Raw genomic sequence first — 17,811 nt, forward strand, 5'->3', positions numbered from 1 at the left:
ATTTCCTTCACATGAGTTTCCCTGCGAACGATCTTGTGAAATGCAATGCCACTCATGTTGTCGTTTTTCTTCCTGAGCGAGTGTTCGTTTTTTTGCTTTATTTGATCCCCTCCTGTAAATGCTACGTGAAGAAATGCTCAGGTATCGTTTTCAAAGGTAGAATTCTCTTATTTCATCATTCACCCTTTCATTGATACACATTTTCTCCTTTCATAAACACTTGCAGCTTTTTAAACACTCATTTTATACAGCAGTCTCTCAAATAGTCATGCAACCGAGAAGAGACTCAACTAAATTCCCATTCTTTCTCGTCCGTCTCCTTGCAAGTACATGACTCTAAACACTCCAGCAAAAACTTGACACACTTATGATCAACAATATAAAACACCATTCTCTCTCTCTCTCTCTCTCTCTCTCTCTCTCTCTCTCTCTCTCTTTCTCTCTCTCTCTCTCTCTCTCTCTCTCTCTACTATCGTACATTTATCAAAACTGGGCATATCACAAGCTGAAATCCGCAAATCGTTCCTAAAATTTACAACCAGAGACTTACAATAAAAAAAATCCCAAATCCTTACACCCGAGAATCCTGAGAGCCGGGGATCCTACTGCCACGAGGCCCTAAGAACTCGGGATTCTCACAGGCGGGAATCCTTACAGCCTCAGGAGCCCGATAGTCGCTCTGCACTTTTCATTCTAGCGAGGCGAGGCGAGGCGAGGCGAGGCGAAGCGAGGTGGGGCGAGGCGAGGCGAGGCGAGGTGGGGCGAGGCAAGGCGAGTCGAGTCAAGGCAAGGCAAGGCAAGGCGAGGCAAGGTGGTGTGACATGCTTGACGATGCAATGAATATGTTATAACAAGGGGCGAGGCGGCCATCTGCACCCCCTTCCATTGCCTCAGTTCACGCTTGCCGGGGCACCATCAGGCCGTTAGGTTTTAGGACTCCTGGCGGTGCTAAGGCAGGCCAGGGGAGCCGCGGCTTGGGAGGGATGACGGTCATGAGAGGTGCATTTTCGGGTCCCTGAATTTTAAAGGTCCATATTCTTAAACGCTTTGGTCTCTCATAATTACTATAAATCGTCACAGCACATAGCACGCAGCACACACACGCAAATTCCCAAAGGCTGCAAGGACGACCAAACGAGCTTTCTCATTCGTGTTTTTCCTGCTAACAGAGAAGAATCATAAACTATCATTAAAGCCATGAAACGCTCGAAAAATCCACTACTCTGTTAAAAAGTGGCCGAAATCAAATCAAACCCCGAAACATTTAAGAATACAGAGGTGAGGGTCGCGGCCGGGAAGGGAAGGGCTGTGAGGGATGAGGGGCAGATGAGATGAGAAGGACGAGAGGGGCGAGAGGATCATAATCGTGGTTTTGAGCTTGAGGGGCGTAAAGGGACGAAGGGCCGCCCAGGGGAGATGCGCGGCGGGGCGAAAGTGGCAAGTGGGACGAGTTTGGGAATTGCAGCGTTGGGCAGGAGAGGGAGAGGAACTGGAAACATCAAGGTAATAAGATAATAAGGAGAAAACGATATCAGGGGTGAACACTGAGAGGCGGGCAAGGAAGGCAGAAGGGAAGGAAATCAGGATGCAGTGAGAGAGAGAGAGGTTACACAGGAAGAGGGAAAAGGAAAACATGGGAAAGTGAAGGATGTGATGAGGGAGGATAAGCAGAAAGAGAAAGAAAAACATAGAAAGATAACGATAACAGTAAAAGCACAGCACTGGAGCTCGTGGAGAAGAAGCGATGGGAAGCGGAAGGAAGGGAAGCCGGGAACAGAGAGAGAGAGAGAGAGAGAGAGAGAGAGAGAGAGAGAGAGAGAGAGAGGGGGGAACAAAGGACGTATACATCAGTGTTGTTTACCAGCGGCGCGCCAGAGTTATAACCCAAGTTGTAAACTCGTAAACTCTCTCAGATACGGCTGCCATGTTTTCTTTTTCCGCCGTGACAAAATGCATGCTTACGAGGCACTGTGGCCAGACTCTTGCGAAGGGGGGAAGGAAGGGCAGGGAAGGAGTGGGTGGGGAGGGGGACATGTCGAGGACGGAGGGACGGAACGAGGAGGAAGGGAAGGGAATGGAGATAGGGAAGGAGGGAAGGTGGGGAAGGGAACAACAATAGAAATAGAGTCGACACGGAAGAGAGACATAAAAGCATGAGAAAGGACAGGAGGAGGAGGAGGAGGAGGAGGAGGAGGAGGAGGAGGAGGAGGAGGAGGGAGTGAAAGTGATAGAAAGTGTGAATGAATGTGTTGGGAGGATAAGGAATGGTGACAGAGACATTGAATAAGCCAGTGAAGGAGAGGAGAGAGAGGGATGTATGAGTGTGTGAGTGTGTGGATGAGTGAGAGTAAGCAAGGGAACATGAGGGAGCGGAAGAAAGGATAATGAATCTTAAATGGATGCCCGGATAAGTGGTAAAATGAACAGGTGAGTAAATGAGATGAGTGAGTGAGTGAGTAATAAGACAAGACACAAATGAAAGAAGGAAAACAAAAAGACGGTCAAAGAAAACGAGCCGCAAAGAAGCAGGCGGGCAGGCGGGCGGGCGGGCGGACGCAGCAAGAAGTAATGAGTGTTGGCGTGTGGTTTAGAACACTCGCCTTGACACTTACGAGTACTCGCTGTGCAGATAGACCCACGGTTCGAAGCCCGTAAAGTGTTTTCCTCCTCCTCCTCCTCCTCCTCCTCCTCCTCCTCCTCTACCACAAGCACTACCACCATTGCTTTTCTTCTTCTTCTTCTTCTTCTTCTTCTCCTCTCCCTTGTTCTTGTTCTTGTTCTTCTTGTTCTTGTTCTTGTTCTACTTGTTCTTGTTCTTGTTCTTCTTGTTCCTGTTCTTGTTTCTCCTCCTCCTCCTCCTCCTCCTCCTCTGTCCTCTCTGGCATCCTTACCCTCCCCTCTGACCCCTTCAAAACACACACACACACACACACACACACACACACACACACACACACTGGTTTAGAATTACTCACACGCCTCCTCCATTGCACCACAACTTAAACTGGTCCAAAACAGAGCTCGCCGGACACCCGAGGATAAAAGTTCACACTCCCATTGTAAAGAAATCACTGAGGGAAATAAATGGCTACAGGGAACTAAGTAGAGAAAAAAAGGACGTAGAAAAATGTACCCACTTCTGTAAATAGATATAGCAGACAGTGAATATAAGATGATTTACCGAAATGAATGGATAAGAAAAGGAAAAAGTGAAGGAATCTAGTGGAATAAATCTGTGTCAGTGAATAGATAAGAAAGTACTTAAAGAAATGAAAAGCAAAAGGAAAAAAAAAAATCTGATTAAATATGTCGCGATGAATAGATCTTGAATTACTGAAATAAGTGAAAATTATGTAAGTGACTACAGTGCCAAGGAATAAATCTGAAATGAGTGAATGTATAGGTCTGAAATTACTGAAATGAGTGAATGTATAGGTTGAGTAAATCAGTAAATCAGCGCCGCCGTGAAAGAGTGGCGCGCTAAGTCACCCACTACACGGCGGATGTGTCACGAGTGCTGATAAATCACCGCTCGAACAAATAACAATAAACACTAAACTATGGGTCGCCGAGGGTCAGGTGTCAAGTTAAACAAAGTAGACCACCAGCTGATGTACGGACAGGATTGCATATATACATACATACATACATACATACATGCATACATACATACATACATACAAAGGTGCATTCCGACAAAGAGAAATAGAAGGGAAGAGCGACAAGGACAGAGACAGACAGAGAATCAAAACTTTGGGAGACAAGGGACGGAAAGACATACAAAGAAGCAAACACTGAAAGAGTCACAGAGATACAGATAACAGAAACCTCAGGCAGACACAGACAAGCCGAAAGAGACACAGACAGACAAGGAAACCATCTCGGGGGTAAAAAGAAAATATATGAGAGACAGGGAGGAGAGATAGAAAACACGGGGTGAAGAGGCGAAATGTCAGACAAAGACATGAATTCGAGGCAGAAACAGACAAGGAGACAGAAGTAAAGCGCACCAGTGATAGAGAACTCGTATTAGCGATCTGAGGCAAGGAGGAAGACAGAAACGCGGGCCAAAGGAACAAGATATCACACAGGGACAGAAATAGACAGGAAGAGACAGAGAAGCAAAGGCATGACGGTAAAGAAAGAGTAATACTGGAGAGCCCCAGGCAGCAGCAGCAGCAGCAGCAGCAGCAGCAGCAGGCAGGCAGGCAGGCAGGCAGGCAGGCGGGGGCAGCCACAGAGGCAAGCAAACAGTCATAGAGTCAGAGAAAGAGAGGCCTGAGATCAGAGGGGCGAGCCAGACCACAGAGGAGCCTGCCGCAGGGCCGCCCGAGGGACCCCCGCTATTAAGCTGATGAGAACACTACAATCACGCGGGCGGCGGCTTGTTACGCTTCGTCTGTCTCCCGCAGAGCCACGCGGGGGGTACCGGCGGCAGGGTGGAGGACAGTTATGGGCCGGCAGGGGACTGAGGAAGGCACGGGAGGGAGGATACGGTGGAGAGTTGCAAGGGCCGGAGACAGGGCTGGATCCAGAGTTATAGGTTCAGGTTTGGATTATGGAGTTAGTGGGCGGTTAGAGGCAGTGAAGGGCGTTAAGGTGAGGAGGTATGACGGAGGAGAGGGACAGCTTGGCGGTTATGTTGCGTTGTTGGGAAGGAGTTGCAGCGTGAGGGGGGCCAGGTGACGTGGGTATGGGCTGCTGCAGTAGAAGGGGTGGCGTGGTGACGAGGAGACGATGCGATAAGATAGGGGTTGTAGGGGTGCCGGCAGTAGGGGAGCAGTGTGAAGAATAGTCGAGCAGGGGGAGCAGCAAGGCTGGGGTGGATGGGAGTGATAGCGGTGAGAGCAGGGTGATAGGGGAGGAGAACAGCTGAGTGAGAGGAAGGGCAGATGAGTGACAGCAATACAGAATGACCTTGAGGTGACAAACGAACGCACTTATTGTTAGGGTGACCAGAGAGAGAGAGAGAGAGAGAGAGAGAGAGAGAGAGAGAGAGAGAGAGGAGAGAGAGAGAGAGAGAGAGGAGAGAGAGAGGAGAGAGAGAGAGAGCAGTGGGGGGGAGGGGGAGCAACCACATGACGAGCTGGCGGAGTAATCCTGGACTTAACGGTAGAACAGAGTGTTTCCGTGTTTGTTAATTTGTGTTCCTGCACGGGTCGGGAAGGATCGGGAAGGGCTGCAGGCGGAGCGAGGGTGAGGGCAGGGTGAGGGCGAAGGTGGGGTGAGGGCGGGTGGCAAGGGGCGGGCGGCAGGGGCGGCAGAATGATGGCCTCATCCTGACTGCCCTCCCTCTGCTGTTTCTATTTGGCCCCGAGACTTTGAAATACTCAGAGTGTGTGATTCGACGCAACTTTAGATTAAATCGCGGGAAATAAAGCAATTGTCTTCCCTTTCTCTCTCTCTCTCTCTCTCTCTCTCTCTCTCTCTCTCTCTCTCTCTCTCTCTCTCTCTCTCTCTCTCTCTCTCTCTCTCTCTGTGTGTGTGTGTATGTGTGTGTGTGTGTGTGCGTGCAAGCAGGTGTGTCGCGTTATCACATGAACCATTTACCTCTGCGTGGAATTATGTTACTCTCGTGATAGGGCGGGCGTAGCATTGCCGCCGAGTATTTGTAGTAAATGTTGTGGGTGGCTGAAGCTGCCAGGCAAACCAGAGACCTTATACCTCCCGGACCCTTTGATCCTATCGCCCTCCCCCTCCCCCTCCTTCCTCCCCCCATTCCTCTGCTCCCCGCCGCCACAGGGCCGCCGCCAGGCGTCGCCGTCACCGCCGTCGCCGTGTGTCCTCCGTGCTCTGATTCAAGTCCCCACACAGCACAAGCACACGAATTCCTTCCTCCCAATCTCTCTCTCTCTCCTCTCTCTCTCTCTCTCTTCTCTCTCTCTCTCTCTCTCTCTCTCCTCTCTCTCTCTCTCTCTCTTTCTGTTCGCCTCCCTCACGCGGAATCATTTCATCCTGCGAGGCTTGAATTGATACTCTCACTAACCCCGACGTCGACTCAGGCCGTGACGCGAGGCCATGACAGTTGGAGGTAGTTCGTTTTGCCTTCTTTTGCGTCTTGGGTGAGGGGAGCTGGGTGGGTATTGGATGGTGCGTCCTGCTGTGGGTGGGTGGGGGTCCTGCAGGGGATGAGTGGTTGGTGGTGGGTGATGGGAGGTGGGTGGAAGGTGGGTATTGCATTGGGTGGGTGAGGAATTGTATGTCTGGGGATACGTTGGATTTTTAACGGAGGAGTTTTTGGAGTGACGGCAAGCAAGCCTCAGGGTGGTGAGGAATGGCTGTCAGGGATTGAGGGAAGCATTCAGGGGCGGCAGGACTTTTTGAAAGGGACTACTACGTATGTGAAGGATTTCTACTTGTGGGTAAGTTGTGAGGGAGGGAGGGGAAGACTGCCAGCGATTGGAGGGCTTGCTGAAACACTGGAATGTTGCTGGAATACTGGAAGGTTGATGGAATACTGGAAGGTTGCTGGAAAACTGAAAGGTTGCTGGACTAATAGAAGGTTGCTGGAGTAATAGAAGGTTGCTGGAATACTGGAAGGTTGGTGGAGCACTGGAAGGTTGGTGGAACATTGGATGGTTGCTTAACACTCACTCTCTTCGTTGAGGCGGATCTGCTTCCTGGCGACCCCGTACTCGTTCACCACGGAGCAGTTGTAAGCACCAAAGTCGTGTGTGTCTGCGTCGTGAATCACCAGCACGTTGCGAAGTCCTTCCTCCTGCCGGTCCACCATCACCTCGTAGCGTGGGTCGCCTGTGGGAGCACGGGACACTGCAGCCTTAGGGGACCAACACAAGGGAATCACCATCTCCACCGCCTCCTCCCCTGCTGGCCTAGAGTTAGAGTCAGGAGTGCCTAAAGTGGAAAGCTGAGTTGTGTTTGCCTCGCTAAAGATACACAAACGTAAACTGGCGCTCTCATTTGCCTTATTTCTGGCTCCTGGTATATATGGAGTGGCAGCAAATGGCGTCTCTTTTAGCTCTTTGTAATTAAACTGCCTCCCGCCCTCCGTGTTCCCGTCAGGAGTGAGGGGGCGGGCGCGAGGCACTTCCTCAGACTCATCACCTCGTCCACGGAAACACTAGACGCCCGTTGATGTAACAAACCGGCCTTTATGCTGCTGTCACGGAGGAGGCAACGAGCGGCGGGAGGGCCTGAGTGCCTCGACCCCCTAGCGGGAGACAAGAACCTGCCATCACACGAGGCTGGACTACTTACTAAGGTCGATCTCCCTCCCGTTGTAAGTCCACGTGACTCTGATGGGGCTGGGGATGGACACGGTGCTGCACTCGAGGCTCACGGTGTCCCCCATGCGGCCCTCCTGCTCCCCGGCGCTCACGATGGTCGGCGGGCCCTTCACCAAGACCCGCACGGTGCCCCGCAGGTCAGGGAACCCACGCACGCGAGCCACACACACGTACAGGCCGGCGGTGGTGGACCCAACCGTCACCACCAGGTCCCGGCCCGTCCCGAGAACCTGTGGGGGGAGGGGGAGAGGAACAGAGAGAGAGAGAGAGAGAGAGAGAGAGAGAGAGAGAGAGAGAGAGAGAGAGAGAGAGAGAGAGAGAGAGAGAGAGAGAGAGAGAGAGAGAGAGAGAAAGTCAGTCTTGGCTCAGGTAATTTTTATTATTACTATTATTATTAGTAGTAGTAGTAGTAGTAGTAGTAGTAGTAGTGGTAGTAGTAGTAGTAGTAGTAGTGGTAGTAGTAGTAGTAGTAGTTGTTGTTGTTGTTGTTGTTGTAGCAGTAGTAGCAGCATCACCACTAGCACTAATGATCATAGAAAGAGAGAGAGAGAGAGAGAGAGAGAGAGAGAGAGAGAGAGAGAGAGAGAGAGAGAGAGAGAGAGAGAGAGGAAGTCTGACAGTATCCCTGCGTGTTTAACCTCGTATTTATAATTTACCTGAGAGCGGCCTTGTACCTTCGTGATCCGGTGATAAGGAGCTGCAGTGATTATAGCGAGGTGGTTATTGTCCCTTTTTTTAGAGGGAGCTAAAATTAGGGAGAATGGCTACTGCGTCTGGGTGGAGGGCGCGCCAGGCGACCCGTTGTTAGCAGGAGGGAAATAAATGCTTGGATACGCGAGGCTCTTTCAGCGATCACAGGGAGAAGGGAGAGGGAGATAGATCGTAGAGCTAAAAAATAAGGGAGAGAGAGAGAGAGAGAGAGAGAGAGAGAGAGAGAGAGAGAGAGAGAGAGAGAGAGAGAGAGAAACAGGCAGGGCAGTTATGATCATTTGGTGGGTCTGTGAAGTCATAATCACGGAGTAGCGAGGCGTCCCAGGCAAACAGCGAGGCAGGCCAAGCCACATCACGCACCGTCAACATTAGACCTGGCTTACCTGTGCTAATGAGAGGTTTATATCTCACAGCCCAGTAATAATGTTCGGGCCGCGCTATCTCCACGCCGCGAGAGAGAGAGAGAGAGAGAGAGAGAGAGAGAGAGAGAGAGAGAGAGAGAGAGAGAGAGAGAGAGAGAGAATCAGGCAACGTGCACACATACACCTAACTATCTACTATACATTCACATACACACACACACACACACACACACACACACACACACACACACACACACACACACACACACACACACACACACACACACGCACTCATTCAAACAAGAACGGAGATAAACTGAGATCCCTCCACCAAAGAAAGAAAAGGAAGGACGGAGACAATCAGAGAGAGAGAGAGAGAGAGAGAGAGAGAGAGAGAGAGAGAGAGAGAGAGAGAGAGAGAGAGAAAGAAAAGACAGGCAGGAGTTCCCGTGTGTCCTGTCAACAAGTGAAATCCCCTTCTCCCAACTTGGTGCGGCGGCTGTCCTCTCTCTTCCTCTCTCTCCCTCTCGCTTCCTCTCGCCCCCTCCCGCTCCCTCTCGGTCTCTCTTGGTCCCCTCGATCCTCTAAGCCTAGGTGAGACACGGCCACCAGTACCCACCTGCGTGGAGGCCTCTCGTAGCCAGGTGATGGTGGGAGGGGGATGAGAGTTCACGTCACAGCGGAGCGTCACTTCTTTCCCCGTCTCCGCCATCACGTCCCTGGGCAGCGTGCGGAAGGCGGGGCCGTACTGCACCTGCACATTGAGGGTCTTCTTGGCTGAGCCCACCGTGTTGGACACCTAATGAGGGCACAGGTGGCCAAACATGAGGCAGCGTGGATGTGAGCGTTTAGCAGGGTCGGGAGACAGTCAAAGTAAATACATAATTATATCAGTTTTACTACGTGGACAGGTAATTGTGTTTGAATACCATTAATTCCATCATTCACGTGCAAAAAGTCATGATTTAGTCTCCTGTGTGAGCGACTTACCAACCCACTCACCTCGCACGACACGCTGTCCTGGTGGAAGCTGCGGGTTATCCTCCGCAGCGTCAGTGTGCGGGACGTCTCGTTGGGCAGAATCTCACTATTATGGTACCACCTGAAACACGCCACGCCAGGTATGAGCGACGCCTGGACAGACAGCAGCACCGGGGTGGAGAGTGAGGACTGACGGTGTACTGGCTGTCACGTGATGTGTATGTGTGTGTGTGTGTGTGTGTGTGTGTGTGATGTCTTTCAGCTCAAGTTTAAAAGATATTTGATCCGTGTGATGTTGTAACAGTTCTTCATCCCGTGTGCTATTGTTTAGAGTGTTATTATTATTATTATTGTTATTATTATTGTTATTATTTTTATTATTATTATCATTATTATTATTATTAGTAGTAGTAGTAGTAGTAGTAGTAGTAGTGGTAGTAGTAGTAGTAGTAGTAGTAGTGGTAGTAGTAGTAGTAGTAGTAGTAATAGTAGTGGTAATGGTAGTAGTAGTAGTTCATGTTGAAGCAGGTATTGGTATTGCTTCTTACTTCTTGTTGTAGTTAAGTGAAGGAGGAACAGAAGAAGAAGGAGGAAGAGGAGGAGGAGGAAGAGGAGGAGTCTATCAGCTGCACGTCCACGAGACCCTATTGACTGTCACTCTACCTATCGTTTCCAGCGTTTTCTTCATTTTACGGGTGGCGTTTGTACACACACACACACACACACACACACACACACACACACACACACACACACACACACACACACACACACACACACACACACACACACACACACACACACACACACGTCCGTCATTCACGTTCTTTGTGTGTGTGTGTGTGTGTGTGTGTGTGTGTGTGTGTGTGTGTGTGTGTGTGTGTGTGTATGTGTGTGTGTGTGTGTGTTCTTGTTTTGCTCCCCTCGTTTCCTCATGGCACAAGACGTCACATCCAGTGGAAAATATTCCTTCGGACGAGTGAGCATCGTTGTAGCTTGGTTTGGGATCCTTTCTAGTGGGATGGCTTGCCGCGGGGCCTGGAGGAGCCTGGAGGAGGAGGAGGAGGAGGAGGAGGAGGAGGAGGAGGAGGAGGAGGAGGAGGAGCAGCAGAAGAAGAAGAAGAAGAAGAAATGGAAAGAGAAATAGAAGGAAAGAGGACGAAGGTGTGCGTACCACGTAGCCTTCGGGGTCAGGATGAAGGAACAGGAGGGAACGACGAGAGAGAGAGAGAGAGAGAGAGAGAGAGAGAGAGAGAGAGAGAGAGAGAGAGAGAGAGAGAGAGAGAGAGAGAGAGAGAGAGAGAGAGAGAGAGAGAGAGAGAGAGAGAGAGAGAGAGAGAGGTGGCGGGGGCTCAGACGTACAGGCACGCCGACAGACAAAGAAACAAAAAAGAAGTGGGGAAGAAATATGTAAAGAAGAAAAGTTAAAACACTACTGAGAATTCGAAACTTTCAGAGTGAGAGAGAGAGAGAGAGAGAGAGAGAGAGAGAGAGAGAGAGAGAGAGAGAGAGAGAGAGAGAGAGAGAGAGAGAGAGAGAGAGAGAGAGAGTGTAGGAGGTTGTACGTGCCAAGCCAAATTCCTTCATTTACATGGCTTGAATCGTCCCACAGAAGCAAAACAAACCCTCTCTCTCTCTCTCTCTCTCTCTCTCTCTCTCTCTCTCTCTCTCTCTCTCTCTCTCTCTCTCTCTCTCTCCTTCGGGGCCAAGATGTTGCAGAATAATGATGTGGCCGGAATAACATTGGGGTGTGGATTATTTCGTGAAGCCTCAGGTGGCGGGAAGTATTCTTATAATGCTAATACTCTGGGGACTCTCCTTCCAATGCAGTGAATGGCATTATTTGGCCGCGCTGCTCTACCTGCTCGTGCTCTTGTCTTCCTCCGGTCGGCTGGTGAGGGAGGGAGTTATGGAATGTACCGTGTTGGGGAATGGGGAATGGTTTAGTTATGTGGTCTTGTCTTCCCTTTTGGCTGGGTGGTGAGAGAGGGAGTCACTCATTGCTGTATGTTTGGTAATGGGGAATAGGTAATTGCTAATAGGTGTTCTGGTCTTTCTCCGGGTGGTGAGGGAGGGAGTAATGGAGTATACTACGTTAGATAATGGGAAATGGGTTGTGGGAAATGGGTAGACAAGGGCTGTTGATCTAAGGGGGTGTAATCTATCTCACTCTGCAAGGGACGCAAAGGAATACAAAGGAGGAATTAACTTATGGTGAACGGGTTAGTAATGCGTGTTTCTGGGAAAGATAGGAGGTTGTGGGGTTAAAGGACTGTGGGATCTTTGACAGTCAGAGTGGAGGGAACACAAGGGAACGTAAAGGAAAAATGAAAAGTAGACCCGTTGATCCTTAAGTAACTTTGTGATAAAGTCAGTGGGTGGCAAAGTATGTGGGTGTTTTTAAGGCTGTCATCATGAGGGATTTTAAGACTTAGTGTGCTGGATTGTATGTTGTTTTTTTTTAAATGGTTATAGTTAATCCTTTCACTCCTGGATAATTGTTTCCATAATCACCTATAAATTTTTAGATATTTATTTTGGTACTGCAGTGTTAAATAATTATGCAGCGTGAAAAAAATCTTTTTATTTATTTATTTATTTTGTTTGTCCATGCAAATTGTTGTTGTTGTTGTTGTTGTTATTGTTGTTATTATTTACTCATTTATTCTTATTGATCTACTTTTACCGTTCTCTGAATATTAATAAAGGACGTCGATAGGAGTAAAAAGGAATAGATTTTTTTCTTTGTGTGTGTGTGTGTGTGTGTGTGTGTGTGTGTGTGTGTGTGTGTGTGTGTGTGTGTGTGTGTGTGCTTTCTTAATTTCTCTACTTTTCTTCCTAGTGTAATGTGATGGCAGGCGGACACGTGACAAAGAAGACCAATGTAGCGCTCCAGTGTGTCAGTGGTGAGCGGTGGCGTGAAGTTTAAATAGTGTGTTTGCATATGAAAAAAAAGGAAGACGTCGCCGCGGAAGAAGCAACACAATATTCTCGACAATTCATGCAGCGAAAAAATCCAGTTAAAAGTGATATTTCCAACTTGGGTGTCTTTCTGTCAGAACTTTGTAAAGATTAGAATCGGAGAGTGAAGTGAATAAGGCATCGCTCCGGGAAAGAACGACATGCCAGAAAATACATTGAGAAATACACCGCAGCAAGCTAGTGGCCGGCCGGGAGGAGGAAAAGGAGGAAAAGAAGGAAGAGTGCGTCATCCCCCCCCCTCCTCCATTCCCCCCATGCCTACCCCTCCCGGCATCACTCCAGGGAGCGAGGAACACCTGGCCGCCGCAACACAAGCAAAGTACCGGATTTACACTGTGGTACAAAGTTGTGTGTTTCTTCTCGTGGATTTCCTCTGCTTCTGTTTTTTGTGGCGGCGTCCCTGCAGTGGTGGCGAGGCTGCTGCTGCTGCTCTTGTTGCTGTTCCTGCTGCTGACTTTGTGTTGCTGATGGTCTTGGGTTGGTCAGCAGTCAGCATCACCTGTTACTGTTGTTAGTTAAAAGTCAGTTCAATATTCCTGCTTTTTTACTGTTAATGTTGCTTTGAGTTAATGTTGCCTTTGTGTCAGCCAGCAGTCCAGTCAGTGCATTTGTATCTTCCTCTGTTGTTACCGTTGTTTTTTGTGCTGTTGATACTGTTATGTAGCAGTTAGCACATCATTCCTGCCTTGTAGTATTACTCTTATTTGTGTTGGCGTTGATGGTGTTAGTGTTTGTGTGTCAGTCACTAGTCAGTACATTTCTGTCATTACATTTCTATCTTCCTCTGCTGTTACCGCTGTTTTTTTTTTTTTTTTTTTTTTGGTGCTGTTGATACTGATGTCATTTAGCAATCAGCACAAAATCCCTGCCTTGTAGTGTTGTTACTGTTATGGTGTTGTTGGTGCTGGTTGTGCTGCTGCTTTGAGTGAGTCAGCAGACAGCACAGCATTCCTTCCTTGCGCTGCCGACTGGTATCCTGCTTTGTTCCTCTTTTTTCACCGCGGTTGTTCTCCCTCGAGCCTCTTTGTGCGTGTGCGTGTGATGGAATTCCTGTTGGTGCGGGGGCGTGTCTCCGCTCGGCCGCGCCTCTCCCAGGCTCGCGCCTTTCCCCAGTGTACGTACATTTCGTCGGCGAAGGTTGTAATGGTAAAGTTCAATTCCTGGCCTTTGGGGAGGGTGTGGGGTGTGTGCGGGGGCGTGTGGTGGTCGTGTTCCCTCCGCCACGCCCTTCTTTCAAACACTACATCACAGGTTATGTTTTGTAATAGTAACGGGAAAGTAAAGGTTATAGATTTTGTGTTTGATTTCTTTTATAATGCTGTAATGTGATGTGTGTGTGTGTGTGTGTGTGTGTGTGTGTTTCTCTCTCTTTTGTATTTTGATGTTTATGTTTCCTTTATGTTGCTCGCCTCGTTTTTCTTCTGCGGGTTTCATGTTCAATTCATGTTACCCCCACGCCGCGGTTCGGGACGGGCAAACCTTTCCGTTTTAATGAAATTGATCAGCGTGTTTTTATTTATTTATACCACTTATTCATTTTTCTATTTAGGGGGTTGTGATTATTTTTGTATCATTTTTCCAGGCGGGGAGGGGCGGCAGGTACACATCATGGCGCCGCTAGTCTGCTACTCAATTTTTAACTGCCACACACTTTCCACGAGAGCTGCGTCTCACTCTTCCCCTCTCCTCCTCACTCTACCTGCAGCACCTTCCCCTCACATCACCGACACCACCATTCCCTCACCTTTCCCTGTCTCTCTTGCTGCTGTCACCCGCCAATCGACACAAGCACCCGCATCGCCTCGCTCCTTCATTGCACATCATTCCCTTCACATCAACACGTGTTCCTCTCTCAACATGCCTCTCTCTTAATATTTCGTGTCTCTGGAGTTCTGTTCGGCATGTTCGTGTTGTCTGAATATCTGTTTGAGTTTCGTGCGGGCCTCAAGAGACAGGTAAAGGCCAAGCGCTGGGCTGTAGCTACTCGCCCTTACGTATTCTTGGTTACTCCTCACTCGCTCCTCGTTCACCTCACCAGTGTACATGATTTAAGAACACCGCCTCGATCACATCTTCGACCAGAAAGGGGACAAAGAGAAGGAGAATAGAAAGAGGAGGTGAAGGGAAAGGAGGAATAATGGGAGGAGGAGGAGGAGACGGCGGAGAACAGGAAGGTGGAGACATTGGTCAAGAGAAGGACGAAAAAAAAAAAAAAAAAAACAGGGAATAATCTATACACTCTTTTCTCATTTTATGCATCATGGTCTTATTCGCCCCAAATCTCAAATCACTCCATCACTCATGCATGCTCCTATTTTCCCCCCATCTTGCCAATCCGTTGCTTGCGAGGCCCATATCGCTCGGCACGATTCTCCTCCCTGGCGGCCCCGGGCGACGCGTGGGAGCGGACGGGTGCGTGGCGCTGAAAGGCCCGCGACGAGGGTGTATTGCGGCATGCCGGTATTGCTTAAAAGATGTATGTGTGTGTGTGTGTGTGTGTGTGTGAGAGAGAGAGAGAGAGAGAGAGAGAGAGAGAGAGAGAGAGAGAGAGAGAGAAAGAGAAGGTAATAATGATGATTGCAGGCAGTAGTAGCAGATAGCGGTAATGATCGATGTCCCACACACTAGTCGAAGTACTGAACGAGGATATACCAGAGAGAGAGAGAGAGAGAGAGAGAGAGAGAGGACCTGTTATTGACATCCCACACTACGTCCTTGCATTTGGTACCGCACCTCCTTTTACAACTTGATAAACAGCTTCGTGGATGATTTACGCGACGACCGCATAAAGCCAGCCACCCAGCCCTCCCCGTATATCCACCGCCGGGAATAATGGAGGCGAGGGCGCGCTGGGAGGCGAACACATGTTGCTGTTCTCTTAGCAACTTGTTTAGTGGATGTTTGAGGAGAACTTTGTCGCTCTTCATTCTTGTCGTTGGTTTTGCTGCAGCTGTAATTCTCCTTTGTTGTTTGCTTGAGGTGTCGATGGAAGGTCCTCGTGACGTAAGAGTTATGATTTTACGTGTAAGAGGAAGAGGAGAAGAGCAGAGGTAAGGGTAAAATAACAACGAAAAGGCGGAAAAGACAAATACTCAAAGCTAGAAAGAGGAATGTAGAAGTGTGTCAAGGGAAAAGAAAAAGAGAATTATAGATGAAGAAGAGGTGGAGGAGAGCTATATAGGTTGAAGGATGAGAATAGGTGGAATTATAGAGTTTATGATAGTGATGAAGTAATGCAGATGTTTATAAAGGAAAATGAATGACAAAAAAAAATAGTCTTGAGGAGAAGCAGTAGAAGTGGGAGAAGAATGAAAGAAATAGAAGAAGGAGCAGGAAGCATAAGAATTTGGAAGTTATGAAAATGATAAACAACGTAGCAATGGAATGAGGTAAGAAAAATGAATTATAAATACAAAGAAATAGAAGAAGGGAAAAATAAATAGATTAAGGAAAGACCAAGACGAGTAAGATTATAAGGGTTGCGATGGTGATAAAACAATTTGGCAAAGCGAAAATTAATGATAAAAATGCAGTTAAAAGAGAGAAAGAGGAAGAGAAAGAGAAAAGAAAAATAGATAGAAGAAGGAGCAGGAGGACAGGGATAATGGAGATTACGATAGTGATCAAGCAACTTTGCCAAACGAAAAGGAATGTCAAAAATGGAGTTAAAGGAGAGGAAGAGGAAGAGGAGAAAGAAAAGAATGAAATAGAGTGAAGAAGGAGCAGGAGGACAAGGATAATGGAGTTTACGATAGTGATAAAGCAACTTGGCAAAACGAAGACAAATTAAAAAAAAACTATGGTTGAAGGAGAGAAGAGGAGGAGAAGGAGAAAAAAAAATAGATTGAAGAAGGAATAGGAGTATGATAATAAAAACTACGATAGTGATAAACCAATGTAACAAAACGAAAACGAATCACAAAACTAGTAGAAAGGAAAGGAGGAGGAGGAGGAGGAGGAGGAAGACGACGAGGAGCAGAAAAAGGCACCTGAACCAGTCTCACCGGGGCAGGCTAAGGTCAGTCAGCCAGGAGCAGGAAGCAGAATTTGCAACAACAAACTTTACCAGACTAACTTGCCTGTAGGTGAGGACATCGGGGTTGGCCTTGGCGGAGCAAACGAAGGTGGCGTCGTCTCCCTCCACCAAGAGCGGCGAGCGGGCCCTCAGACGCACCTCCGGGGGGAAGTAGACGCTGAGGTGGACGGTGCTAGTGTTGCGGTAGGAGGAGCAGAAGAAACCAGTGAAAGATTGATTGATGGGTTGGTATTTTAGTGCTAACCCCACAGAGAGAGAGAGAGAGAGAGAGAGAGAGAGAGAGAGAGAGAGAGAGAGAGAGAGAGAGAGAGAGAGAGAGAGAGAGAGAGAGAGAGTGCTAATGTCAGTGAGAAAGAAAAAAACACAATTAATGAACAAGAGGAAAGCTCAAAACAAGATTCAGTGTTATTAGAGTCTTAAGGTTAGAGACAGATGAGGGTGGGAAAGCAATATACAGACAAAAGGCCGAAAGAAGTGGGAATGTGGGAACACTTTATGACTAGAAACATGTGGAACTGATTAAGAAAAAAAAAAAGATTGTAAATAAAAGGTTAAAAAGGGGATGGAATGTTTATGAAAGTTTGATATTGGAATAAACAAACATGAAAGGACTGAAAGGAAAAGAAAAAAAGACATGAAAGGCTTTAAAAAATGTCAGGAATATCGATGAGAACTAAGAAAGAGCACAACAACAACCAATACGTGAACTACTAAATAAAAAAAAAATAGCTGGTTGGTAATGAAAATTCAATTAGCGAGGGAAAGGCAATAAGAATAACGGATTAATAGCAAAATAAATGTCCCCCCATACACTATTGAAAATGGAATGCAAAGAAAACGGCAAGGATCGTTTAAAAAAATAGAAATCTCTCCGGAAAATTGAAACTAAATGTAAAAGTATCCCCGCCGAAAATGTTGGCGGAAGAAGTTCAGAGCAAAAGTAAATGAAAAAATGAACCCTACCAACTCTCTCTCTCTCTCTCTCTCTCTCTCTCTCTCTCTCTCTCTCTCTCTCTCTCTCTCTCTCTCTCTCTCGACCCCTTCACCCGGCATATTTTTTTAAGCATTCGTAATAAGCTGATGTTTTTTTTTATGATTTTTTGCGCGGTGTCTCTCTCTCTCTCTCTCTCTCTCTCTCTCTCTCTCTCTCTCTCTCTCTCTCTCTCTCTCTCTCTCTCTCTCTCTCTCTCCTTCTCTCCCTCTCTCCTCCCTCTCTCCTTCTCCTCTCCTCTCCTCTCCCTTTCTCCTCCCTCTCTCCCTCTCCTCTCCTCTGCTCTCCCTCTCTCCTCTCCTTCTCTCCCTCTCTCCTCTCCTCTCCTTCTCTCCCTCTCTCCTCTCCTCTACTTCTCTCCTCTCCTCTCCTCTCCTCTCCTCTCTCTCTCTCTCTCTCTCTCTCTCTCTCTCTCTCTCTCTCTCTCTCTCTCTCTCTCTCTCTCTCTCTCTCTCTCTCTCTCTCTCTCTCTCTCTCTCTCTCATCCCCCTCGCCGCGCCT

The 17,811-nt window shown here is 48.1% G+C and overlaps 1 protein-coding gene and 1 long non-coding RNA gene across 8 annotated transcripts in view; one reads left to right on the top strand and one right to left on the bottom strand.

Moving 5' to 3' along the window:
- Positions 1–13,580, top strand: part of LOC135114698 (uncharacterized) — a 35,471-nt gene extending 21,891 nt beyond the window's left edge. The window contains exon 3 of the long non-coding RNA XR_010275636.1: positions 12,144–13,580. This is a non-coding gene — a long non-coding RNA (uncharacterized LOC135114698). The remainder of the gene's footprint in view (positions 1–12,143) is intronic.
- The window catches only part of LOC135114697 (irregular chiasm C-roughest protein-like), a 102,463-nt gene that overhangs the window by 16,374 nt on the left and 68,278 nt on the right, over positions 1–17,811 (bottom strand). For all 7 annotated transcript variants that reach the window (XM_064030617.1, XM_064030619.1, XM_064030616.1 and 4 more), the window contains 5 exons: positions 16,363–16,491; positions 9,323–9,422; positions 8,940–9,119; positions 7,219–7,477; positions 6,595–6,753 (listed from right to left, as the gene is read on the bottom strand). In XM_064030617.1, the coding sequence (XP_063886687.1) occupies positions 6,595–6,753; positions 7,219–7,477; positions 8,940–9,119; positions 9,323–9,422; positions 16,363–16,491 (827 nt within the window). The remainder of the gene's footprint in view (positions 1–6,594; positions 6,754–7,218; positions 7,478–8,939; positions 9,120–9,322; positions 9,423–16,362; positions 16,492–17,811) is intronic.

The sequence above is a fragment of the Scylla paramamosain genome, chromosome 28 (genome assembly GCF_035594125.1).
Source record: "Scylla paramamosain isolate STU-SP2022 chromosome 28, ASM3559412v1, whole genome shotgun sequence".
In the NCBI taxonomy this organism is placed as follows: domain Eukaryota; kingdom Metazoa; phylum Arthropoda; class Malacostraca; order Decapoda; family Portunidae; genus Scylla; species Scylla paramamosain.